The sequence below is a fragment of the Macaca mulatta genome, chromosome 5 (assembly GCF_049350105.2).
Source record: "Macaca mulatta isolate MMU2019108-1 chromosome 5, T2T-MMU8v2.0, whole genome shotgun sequence".
In the NCBI taxonomy this organism is placed as follows: domain Eukaryota; kingdom Metazoa; phylum Chordata; class Mammalia; order Primates; family Cercopithecidae; genus Macaca; species Macaca mulatta.
The window spans coordinates 159,901,574-159,912,874 of record NC_133410.1 but is presented as its reverse complement, the minus strand read 5'-3'; the positions used below and the strand labels follow the sequence as shown (position 1 = coordinate 159,912,874).

At 42.8% G+C, this 11,301-nt stretch overlaps 1 protein-coding gene across 33 annotated transcripts in view; it reads left to right on the top strand.

Moving 5' to 3' along the window:
- Nucleotides 1-384: 384 nt before the first annotated feature.
- Nucleotides 385-11,301, top strand: part of SH3D19 (SH3 domain containing 19) — a 196,778-nt gene continuing 185,861 nt past the window's right edge. For 6 of the 33 annotated variants that reach the window (XR_013417323.1, XR_013417322.1, XM_078002322.1 and 3 more), the window contains exon 1: nucleotides 385-981. Coding sequence is in view for 4 of the 33 variants with exons in the window: in XM_078002322.1 (XP_077858448.1) it covers nucleotides 870-981 (112 nt within the window). In the remaining 29 variants the exon portion in view is untranslated. Of the gene's footprint in view, nucleotides 982-9,123; nucleotides 9,746-11,301 lie in introns of those variants that run through there. The other 27 variants (XM_078002362.1, XM_078002350.1, XM_078002345.1 and 24 more) reach the window with 20 other exon arrangements.

Below are 11,301 nucleotides of genomic sequence, written 5' to 3'. Positions count from 1 at the left end.
GTTGCTACAACTGATGAACCCACATTGACACCTCATAATCACCCAAAGTCGATGGTTTACATTGGGGTTCACTCTTGGTTTTGTACATTCTATGAGCTTGGACAAAGGCATCCGCCATCACAGAATCATACGCATAGTAGTTTCACTGCCCTAAAAATCCTCTGTGCTCCAGCAAGGCTAGATTTTTAAGGGCGAAAAGAGAGGGAAAGAAAAAAGTTTGCATCGCAAAAGCTCGACCCAACACCAAGCCAAGTTTGCTCCAAAGTTCAGCAGCTCCCAGCTGTGCCATCTCTCCCCGTTCGGCCCCGGTCCTCTTTTTGTTTAAGTGTCAAACAAATGGGTTTCCTGTTGACACTGGAATATCGTGAAAAAGCAGGAAGACGCCAGGCCACCTCCTCTTTCCCCTCTTCCTATCCCGTTTATTTATTTTGCATACGTTTGTTTGGGTCGAGCGGGTGTTTCTAGCGTGTGTGGCCATGGGGCGGCCTTAGAGGCCGGTAACCCCTCCCTGAGGAGGCGAGGCCAGGCCCGAACCCGCCCGATCCGCGGTGGAGCTCTGCGGGGCGGGGAAGGGAAAGAGGAAGGGGGAAGAGAGCGGGAGTGGGAGTGGGAAAGGCCAGGGATTGAGAGGCCGCCGGGACGCCGCAAGGAGGCGGGGAATCGGCTCGGCCCGCGCCCGGCCGCTGCCGGGCCGGCTGCAGGTGGAGTTCGCGGAGGTGGCCATTTCCACAGCCGCCGCCGACGCCTCCTCTCCGGGAGCCGCCTTCCCCCCGGCCCAAGGGCGGTGGCGTGGGGCCGGGTGCCCGCGTTCTGGGGCGCCGGGGCCGCAGCTCGCCGGCCATCCCGCGGCTGCGCCCCGCGCCTCGCCCATGGCTGAGGGCCGGCGGCGGGAGGACGAGGAGGAAGAGCTACGCGAGCGCCGCGAGCTTGGTGGCCAGCGCCGCGCCCGGGGCCGTGCGCTCTCGGGCCACTCGGCCGCAGGTGAGAGGCGCGGGCGCGGGGAACGGGGCGGCGGGGACCCGGAGCAGCGCGCTCTGGGGCCGCTCGGGTCCGCCCCACACAGCGGCTGCTCCTTCACGCGCCGGGATGGGACCGGCTTTAACTCTCGGAGGCCAGACTCGGGAAGGGTGGCCTTTCCATCGCCATCCACACTTTCCGGCCGAGCCCGAGGAAATTCAGACCCGTCTCTGACTGCTAGTGGTCGTGCAGCTGAAACTCCAGATTTTCCGTGCACACTAAATCCAGGAGCTGCTGGCTTGGGACTTGTGGCCTAGGTGATGACTTATCTCTGGATGAGTCAGAGGCCAGTGGCCGTCTCGGTGGTCAGCGACCCCTCCCGAGGGGTTTGCATGCGACGCCCCAGCCAGGTCAGAGCACGTGCTCATAAGTGAGTCAAGTCCTGTTTCGGCGTCCCTTGAACTTCGGACCTGTGACCCTCTCCCTCCCTCCCCCAGCCGCCGAGCTCACCAGTTTTCTGTAGGACTTGTTTTCGTTATTTGTGAGACCCTCCCCCACGCAAAGAGAAGTCCAGAATATAGCATCCCAAAAGGCCATTCATTTGGGCTGAGAATCATTTTCGGGCCTGTAATTACTTTTATGATAGTGTGTTTTGGGTACACAAAAGCGGCACGGATCAAATAGTTTGGCGCATTAGTGAAAGAGTGAATACGTGTAGATCCACACCCCTTCCCTCTTCCCGGGCGGCTTTTCAATCAAACATAATAGAGAGGAAATTCTTTGGCCTTTGGTTCCAACTGGGTAATCCGAGTTATCTGAAAACAAGAGGGAAGAACAAACCTGGGGGGACTGACAACAAAAGGGAGATAGGGAAGTGAGAGAGTCGGAGGAGAACGATTCACTGAGAGCCTCGTTAGAAAGTGGAATATAGTGAATATTCCATGAAGTGGAGAACCTTTTCTGTGTGACTGCCTTAACCACTAAGAGAAAGTTGGAGAAATAGGGAAGATGTTGTATCTGTGCGGAACAAATGGAGGGTAGAAAGTAGGTGAAAGGAAAACTTGAGAAGAACATCTTGAAGAAATAGTCAATTTAATGCCCTTGGTAGAATCTTGGAACCATAAAAATAATTCTCCATGCTCATTACTACAACTTTTCATCAAAATAAGGCATTTGGCTGTCTATGTGAACACCAGTTTTGAACATAATTGGTAATTTTGTTCAGTGTAAACCCAGAGCTAGTGAAATAATGAATAGTTGCTGGATATAAGTGAATATTTCTTGCAAGAGTACAATGAAAAAAACTTTACAAAGATATACCGCCATGTCTGACCTGTGGATTTAAACAGGGTGGGCCACCTTAGATTCCTGTTACCTTCAGCAGAAAGCTTCACTCTCACTTACAAGACTGTACAGTGAAGACCTCTTTTGGAGTTCAGACTAGATGTGATCCAGATGTGTGTTTATCATTTAGTTGCAATATGTGTACTTATTCCAATGTGGAAATGACATTTTGTAGTTAGTTTTCACCAGTTCCCTAATTTCCCAAGGCTGGCAAAGGCTTTTCTAGATTATTTGATAATATTTTGCTGAGACATGACATTGTGTAGTTTTTGCATTCAGTAATTGGTGTTTGTAGTTTTCTAACCATTTATATGCCCTTTTTTCATTAAAGGGTGTCAGGACGATGTTATGGAATGAGTAAGAAGGTTAAACTTGCAATTTTTGGATTTATTTCTTTTAGAAGAAATTATTTGATAGTTTACATTGCTTTACAAGCTGAGCTCCACTTTCCCCTTATTAGTTAACATGTTTTTCAGACACTAACACATTCCTTACCAAGCTTGGGCATTTGTTAGTTATGTCTGTGCTAGATGTTGCTCTCCTCCAAGTGAGAGGGTGTGAACTGACGCAGAAGCTTCATGTTTTTTCTGCATCACCTTTTCAGTTTTTCACTTTTCCTGTTCTCAGTGCTCCTCCTACCCTTACCATTTTACAATCTAAAGAGTTTACTTTTCTCTGATCTCACATAGCTTGATAACCATAACCCTGGGGTTTATGAACTTAAGGTAGTCTGTGAACTCTTCCTTCTCTCCCTGCTGAATTTTGGAGTGGTTGTGTAAGTGCATTTATTTATTTTTGCAACATACATACAGAAGAGCATGTAAAATTTGTAAATTATAAAGTAAAAACTCTTGTGACTCATGCTCAAGTCAAGAAATAGGATATAGTCAGTTCCTTAAAAATGGATTCCCATCCCTTCCAGACTTAGCCTCCTCTCTCCCCTACAGGTAACCCTTTTTTTTAACCTTTGTGATTATTATTTCCTTTTTATTCTGTATAGTTTTACCATACACATATGCATCTCTATAAAATATTGTTTAGTTTTACCTTTTTAAAATCATAATAAGTGGAATCATCCTGTATTTTATCTACCCAGCAGAAAGCAAGTAATGACTTGAGATTATGAAATGTCTGGAATGGGTTCTTTTCATTCAAAGGCCAAGAGCCCCAGGCAGGTTCTGAGCACAGGACAGTCCTTGTAGGGCATCCTTGGAAATAAATGTGCGTGTGTTTTTAAAATGATGTTAAGAAAATTGGGTTTGGCCGGGTGCGGTGGCTCAAGCCTGTAATCCCAGCACATTGGGAGGCCAGGGCGGGCAGATCATGAGGTCAGGAGATCGAGACCATCCTGGTTAATACAGTGAAACCCCATCTCTACTAAAAAAAAAAAAATTTACCCGGGTGTGGTGGCAGGCACCTGTAGTCCCAGCTACTCAGGAGGCTGAGGCAGAAGAATGGTGTGAACCTGGGAGGTGGAGCTTGCAGTGAGCAGAGATGGAGCCACTGCACTCCATCCTGGGCGACAGAGCAAGACTCCGTCTCAAAAAAAAAACTGGGTTTGATTAATCACAATTTCATCTTATAACAAAGGATGATAGTTGATCTTGTGCTCACCTTCTTTATAAAATGTATTTGTTATGTTTTCCAGCTTTTAAAGTAATAAAATACATGATTCTAAAATTAAAAGTTCAGTTGATTTTTTTTTTTTTTTTTTGCAGAATTATAGGCAATCAAGTACTGAGGTCAATTCAGTGAAGGTTTATTTTTTATTTATTTTTATTTTTTTGAGGCAGTCTCGCTCTGTCGCCCAGGCTGGAGTGTAATGGCGTGGTCACCGCTCACTACAACTTTCATCTCCCAGGTTCAAGCGATTCTCATGCCTCAGCCTCCAGAGTAGCTGGGATTACAAGTGTGCACCACCATGCCTGGCTAATTTTTGTATTTTTAGTGGAGACGAGGTTTCACCATGTTGGCCAAGATGGTCTTGAACTCCTCCCACCTCAGCCTCACAAAGTGCTGGGATTACAGGGACCACTGCACCCGGCCAGTGAAAGTTAATTCTGTAGCAGTTCATGATGCATGAAATTAATAAGCAGATGCAGGAAAGTAAATAGGGAGCAGAGAGTATTCCCTTGTTTGGGTTTCACGTGCTGAGGCTAAGGTATCGTACATCTGGCACTATGTGAAATATTTACTGTTGATGGTGGTATCCAAGATCCTTAATTGCCTTACCTGAGAGAGAGTGGTAATATGAAAACTAGACACAACACCTGAATTCTTGGGGGTGTCTTACTAATCCACCGAATGCCCATCACAAAAAAGGAAGAGAGGATGTGGGTACAGTAATCCAGTGGTTCTCAAACTTTTGTCACATGTATCAGAATTGCCTGAAGGCCTTGTACACACTCAGTATCTGATCACTTGGTCTGGGATAGGGCCTGAGAATTTTCATTTTGACACATTCCCAGATAATATTCATGTTGCTGGTTCAAAAGGATGATGCACTTTGCAAACTCCACATAATTAGGAGAGAAATCACACCCCAACACTGATTGTTAAATTCTAAGAAATAGTTCCTTTGGCTAACTTGTCCTTTTTAGTAGATCAGATGAAAACCCATGAGACAAACATGGAGATTTCCACAGACTAACATATGGGACTTAGTTTCCATTGTGGATTTCCTCAGTAGCTTAAAGGATTTCATGGTTGATTTATACAGCCTGGCAATTATGATCAACTTCATTTTTGTTTCTTGTTTTTTTTCTTTGTTATTGATTGCATATTCTTCATCTCTATCTGCACAACTAAGATTGGTGTATTAGTGCCACTGCGTTAGTGCTAGTTAGTGCTAGCCAAGGGCAAGAAGTGGAGGGTGGGGGGAATAGGCAGACAAGATTGGGTGACCAACTCTTCCCAGTTTCCCAGGACTGTTCCAGCTTTTAAAACTGAAAGTGCCCCATTTATGGAAACTCCTCAGTCCCAGGCAAATCAAGGATAGTCACCATAGTGGAAAGGTAGCTTGGGTGGGGGAAGAAGTGAGGATAAAGGCTACTGATAATGTTATTTATACTAACATCCCTCTTTTAGTCCAGGTCCTTTTTTCACTCAACATTAAGTTTGTAAGATTTATTTGTATTGTTACGTGTAGCTGTGGATTTTTGTTTGTTTGTTTTGAGACAGAGTCTTACTCTGTTGCCCAGGCTGGAGTGCTGTGGTGTGATCTCGGCTCACTGCAACTTCTGCCTCCCAGATTCAAGTGATTCTCCTGCCTCAGCCTCCCAAGTAGATGGGAGTACAGGTGCATGCCACCATGCCCAGCTAAGTTTTGTATTTTTCGTAGAGACGGGGTTTTGCCATGTTGCCCAGGCTGATCTCGAACTCCTGACCTCAGGTGATCCACTTGCCTTGGCCTCCCAAAGTGCTGGGATTACAGGCGTGAGCCATCATGCCTGGTCGGTTTTTTCTTTGTTTTGTTTTCATTGTATAAATATATACCACAGCATTTTGCCTATTATTTTTTATTGATTTATTGGAGTTCTTTGTTTACCCAGGAATCTCAACTTTTGTTCGTTATGTGTGTTACAAATATCTTCTTCAACTCTGGCTTACTTTTTCATTTTCTCTATGGTTTCTTTTGATGTGGAAATTCTTCATTTCAGTATAGATGAATTTATGAATCTTTTCCTTTATAATTTGTGTCTCTTCCCCCCTCACCCTCATTAAGAACATGATTTCTATCCAAGGTCATGAAAATATTCTCCTATATCTCTTTTATTGTCCCCTAAAAGCTTTGTAGCTTTCCTTGGGGAGAAATGCCATAGCATTCATCAGATTCTCAAAAAGATTTGAGAATCTCTGCCTGACATACAACATTTTAATATTATTTCTCCAAAGGGAAGATATGCAAGATTGTGGATCCTCCTTCCAATATCTGGAAGAGTAGTAGGCACATAATAGGGCTTATTAAATACGAAATAAATTTACTCTTTCTATATTTTGATGTGTTTATGGTAAACCCTGGAAGGACTGATATAACTGTTGTCTGTTCTGCTTTGAGTAAAATAACTTTAATGTCATCAGTACGAGGGCACAGAAGAACATTCACTGTGTTCACTGTGTACCAGGTGCTTCTTAATGTTATCACCTGTGAGGTAGATATTATTTTCTTCATTTTATCATTGAAAAGACTGATGCTCACAAACATTTAAGCAACTTATCCACAGTCCCTCAGCTAATAAATACTGGAATGGTGATTTGAATGCAGGTTTTTTTTTGAAGTGGAAGTCCGTGTTTTTTCAGGTGATCACAATGACTGCTAATACAAGTCAATTACTATTGATGCTCCGCACATTTATACCTGCATGCTGCTTGCTGTATTTTAGAAGTACTTTACATTTATGTGGTGCTTTTCTACTTATGAAGGGCTTTCACAACTGCAATTAATTGGATTCTTACAACAAACTGAGAGGGAAGAGGGTAAGTTTTATTGTTTCCATTTTAAAGATGAGTAAACTGAGACTCAGAAATGTTAGAAGGTTTTATCTAAAATTACGCAACTAGGTATAGCTGAACCTCAGTCACCTCTGTTGTGTGTTGCAAGTTGTAGAGTTTTGTTTAATTGATTCATATAACATGTCAAGTCGTATCCTTTCAGAGTCTGTGGCTTTGTCTAGTTAGATAGTGTTGAAAACTGCATTAGTTCTCGGGACCACCAGCTTACTGTGTTTTGTTATTTGAATTCCAAAGTTGTCTAATTTATTTTGAGAAAGTTATTTTAAGTTCCATGGAAACTATATTTACATGTTGTTTAAAAATCCTGTACTTATCACATTCTCTAAGAAGAACTGGGCCAGGTACAGTGGCTCACGCCTGTAATCCCAGCACTTTGGGAGGCCAGTGCAGGTGGATCACCTGAGGTCAGGAGTTTGAGACCAGCCTGCCAACATGACAATACCCCGTCTCTACCAAAAATACAAAAAATTAGCCAGACGTGGTGGCAGGCACCTGTAATCCCAGCTACTCGGGAGGCTGAGGCAGGAGAATTGCTTGAACTAGGGAGGTGGAGGTTGCAGTGAACTGAGATCGTACCACTGCACTCCAGCCTGGACAACAAGAGTGAAACTCTATCTCAAAAAGAAAAAAACACCTGTCTAGTTATCCCCATCAATATAATGTGTGCAAAATGGTGCCTAAAATACTGGCAATATAAAGAGATATATAAAATAGGCTCTCTGTTTTTAAAGACTATGCCATAGAATTAGGGAAGGTAAGACTATTACACTTTAAAGAAGGTAATTAAGAATATAAAGAAGTCCATGGTGGATATCAGTTTGATATGAGAGAATCAGACTGCCTTGGTTCATTTTTTGGCTCACCAGTGGCTAACTGTGTGACTTTGGACAAGTTATCTAACCTCTCTTCTATTCTTTATTTATATTTCTAAATTTGAATAATAGTAAATCCTATTGCATTGGGTTTGAAGACTAAATGAGTTAATGTATATAGTGCCCTTAGAACATGGCCAAGCCCATAGTAAATACCTATAAAATTATTAGCACTTATTTTATGTCTCCTTTTTCTTATTATTGATAAAATATTTCACAGTTGAGTCTGCATTTTTCTTCACTTGGGAATAGTTATGAATTTCATGTTGGCAGAGGAAAAAGGTAAATCTGCAGTGTCATCATTTAATAATCAAATGTAGTTGCTTTTCTTTGGAGTTCATGTATCTCTTAGAAATATCTTAATTCTAGGGGACTCCCAAAGACTGAGGCTAGTTCTTCCTTTGATATTTCTTAAGCCATATGAATTACTTTAACATGGCCTGGTAATAATGCTCAACTTTTCTATTCTTTTTTTTTTTTTTTTTTTTGAGTCAAGAGTCTTCCTCTGTCGCTTAGGCTGGAGTGCAGTGGCGCGATCTCGGCTCACTGCAACCTCTGCCTCCTGGGTTCAAGCAATTCTCCTGCCTCAGTCTCCCAAGGAGCTGGGACTACAGGCGTGTGCCACCATGCCCGGCTAAATTTTTTTTGTATTTTTATTAGAGACAGGGTTTCATCATATTGGCCAGGTTGGTCTTGAACTCCTGACCTTCTGACCTGCCCACCTCGGCCTCCCAAAGTGCTGGGAGTACAGGCGTGAGCCACTGCACCCGGCCCATCTTTTTTTTTTTTTTTTTTTTTTTTTAAGATAGAGTCTCGCTCTGTTGCCCAGGCTGGAGTGCAGTGGCACAATCTCAGCTCGCTACAACCTCCACCTCCCAGGTTCGAGTGATTCTCCTGCCTCAGCCTCCCAAGTAGTCTCAGCCTCCCGAGTAGTCTCAGCCTCCCAAGCAGCTGGGATTACAGGTGCCTGTGACCATGTTGGCTGATTTTTACATATTGTTAGTAGAGACAGGGTTTTGCTGAGTTGGCCTGGCTGGTCTCGAACTCCTGACCTCAGGTGATATGCCTGCCTCAGCTTCCCATAGTGCTGGGATTATAGGTGCGAGCCACTGTGCCCAGCCAACGTTCAACTTTTCTTTCATTGTCCATTGAAAGCTCATTATTGTGACATAAGCAATTATGTTCAAAGTGATTAGAGCAAATCAGAGGTGAGTTGATCATCCTATGACCTATTTTTAACCAGAGTGCATCCCTTCGTTCTGTTTTTTTTCCCTCTCTGACCCTATTCATCCAGCGGTTCTATAACTTCACTGGCATATTATATTCTGAGGACAACGCATTCACTGTTTTCCCTTAGGTCATTTCAGCTTTTCATCCAATGGTGCTTAGAGACTAATCCTTTGAACACTTGGTTCTAATCCCATCTGTCAATTAGCTTTGTAGCATCCAGCAATTTATAGCATCTTTCTGGGCCTTAGCTTTTGCTTTATTGATTGAAAGGATGAGGCTTCCAACTTTACATTTTACGATATTAGGAGATAAGCAGAAAGATAACTTCCAACATAATTTACAGAAGTTTGCCCATGTGCTAAGTTAGATCTTGGAGAGTTTCTCCCAGGCTCCTTGTGAACTGCTCCACTGGTGTGGGAGAAGCCAAAGGGGCAAAATTCAAGACAGTGTCTCTCTGGTGAGGGCAGTTACATTGGCATAAGTAGTCTAGCGTAACTTGTCATGCAGACCCCTTTTCAAGATAGTAGCTTCATGCACTGATAATGTGGCAGTGTTCCCCTTCATCAATGGAAGACATGGGATGTGTTCCAGGGGAATTTATAGTACTTGACACGTGTATGAGGGAAATGCTGCTATCAATTAAGTACAAGAGGAAAATATGTGTCTGGTAGTTTCAGGGCATAGGGCAGGGTAAAGGTTGAGGAGGAAACTTGGATAGCCTGACACAGGGCAGTAAGGAGAAGGCTCTGGCGGAGGCCTGGCCCCTTGTTTAGAAGCAACTGGAACAAGTCCGTGCTCCTCAGCAGCTGTTGGCCTCACCTTCAGGAACTGTAAGCTTGTCCTTGTGGTGGGGATGGGCTCATGGGGGTGGAGGTAGGAGCTGTGGACCATTCTTTTCTTTCTTTTTTCTTTTTAAAAACAAAATTTGTTCCAAGTTATACCAAGGGAAAAAAAATTGTTCCAAGTTATACCAAGGACAAAAAATGAATTAAGAAAAAGTAAATTTAAAAAATAAAATTTGTTTTTTAGAATATGTTTTGAGTTACAGAAAAATGGTGAGGATAGTACAAAGAGCTCCCATATACCCTACACCCTGATTATTAGCATCTTACATTAGTATGGTAGATTCGTCACAATTAATGAACTTACCTTGATATATGATTAAACTCCATGCTTGATTCAGATTTTCTTAGTTTTTGCTTAAGGTCCTTTTTTGTGTTGCAGTATCCCATATAGGAGACTGTATTACATTTAGTTGTCATGTCTCCTGAGGCTCCCTTTGGCTATGACAGTTTCTCAGATTTTCCTTGTTTTTGATGACACTTGACAGTTTTGAAAAGTACTGGTCACATGTTTTGTATGTTGTTCCCCTGTTGAGATTTCTCTGATGTTTTTCTCATGATCAGACTGGCTTATGGGTGTTTGAGAAGAAGATCACAGAGCTAAAGTGCCATTTTTATCACAATTCAAGGGTATATATTATTATCATGACTTTTCTATTGATACTGACCTTGATTACCTGGCAGAGGTAGTGTTTGTGAAGTTTCTCTGCTTTACAGTTACTCTTTTTGGCATTGGCGTCCACTCTCCCTCCCCAACTGCGAGACCCCATTGCAGTAGTTCTTAAAAAGAAATTTTTTAAAAAAGTTCAGCCTTTTTCCTCTCTTTCCATACTGTAGAAAGTGAAGGAAGTCACTATGGAGTAAGAGTTATGCTACACTTAAGGAGTAAAGAATTATGCTATACCTCTTCAAGGGTAGAGTATCTACATACTTTTTTTTTGGAATTATTTTGCATGAGAGAGACCTTTTTTTGTAGAAATGGGGTCTTGCTCTGTTGTTCAGGCTCGACAAACTTCTGGGCTCAAGGGATCTTCCTGCCTCTGCCTCCCAAGTAGAGGGGATTACAGCCACACACCACTGTGCCAGCCTAAATTCTTTAATATTCCCTTTGTTTGGTCTCTCCAAAGATCTGGTTAGGATTGTCTCTAGGCCCCACCTGTTGGAGAATGTAAGCTCAATTTCTTCATCCAATTCTGTCCAAAATATCTGATCTGTGTGGATGTCTGGGAGATAATTTCATTGTATAATTAGAAAGGAAAGGCATGAAATGCATTTGTCTGATTGAGGTGACCTGTGACTGAGATTCATTTACACTAGAGTCCTCTGTCAGCAGGTACAAATAACTAATGTAAATTCCTTTCCAATTTTGGAAATGGAGGGGAAGCTAGAGTAGGAAAGGAATTTGGAAATGCACTGGGCTAAGATAATCAAATAACAAGTTAATATTTATTGTGCATTGGGTGCCGAGACAATTCCAGTTGTTTTCGGTGTGTTTTTCTCATTTAGTCCTGGTACCAATCCTATGCAGTAGGTGTGATTGTTTC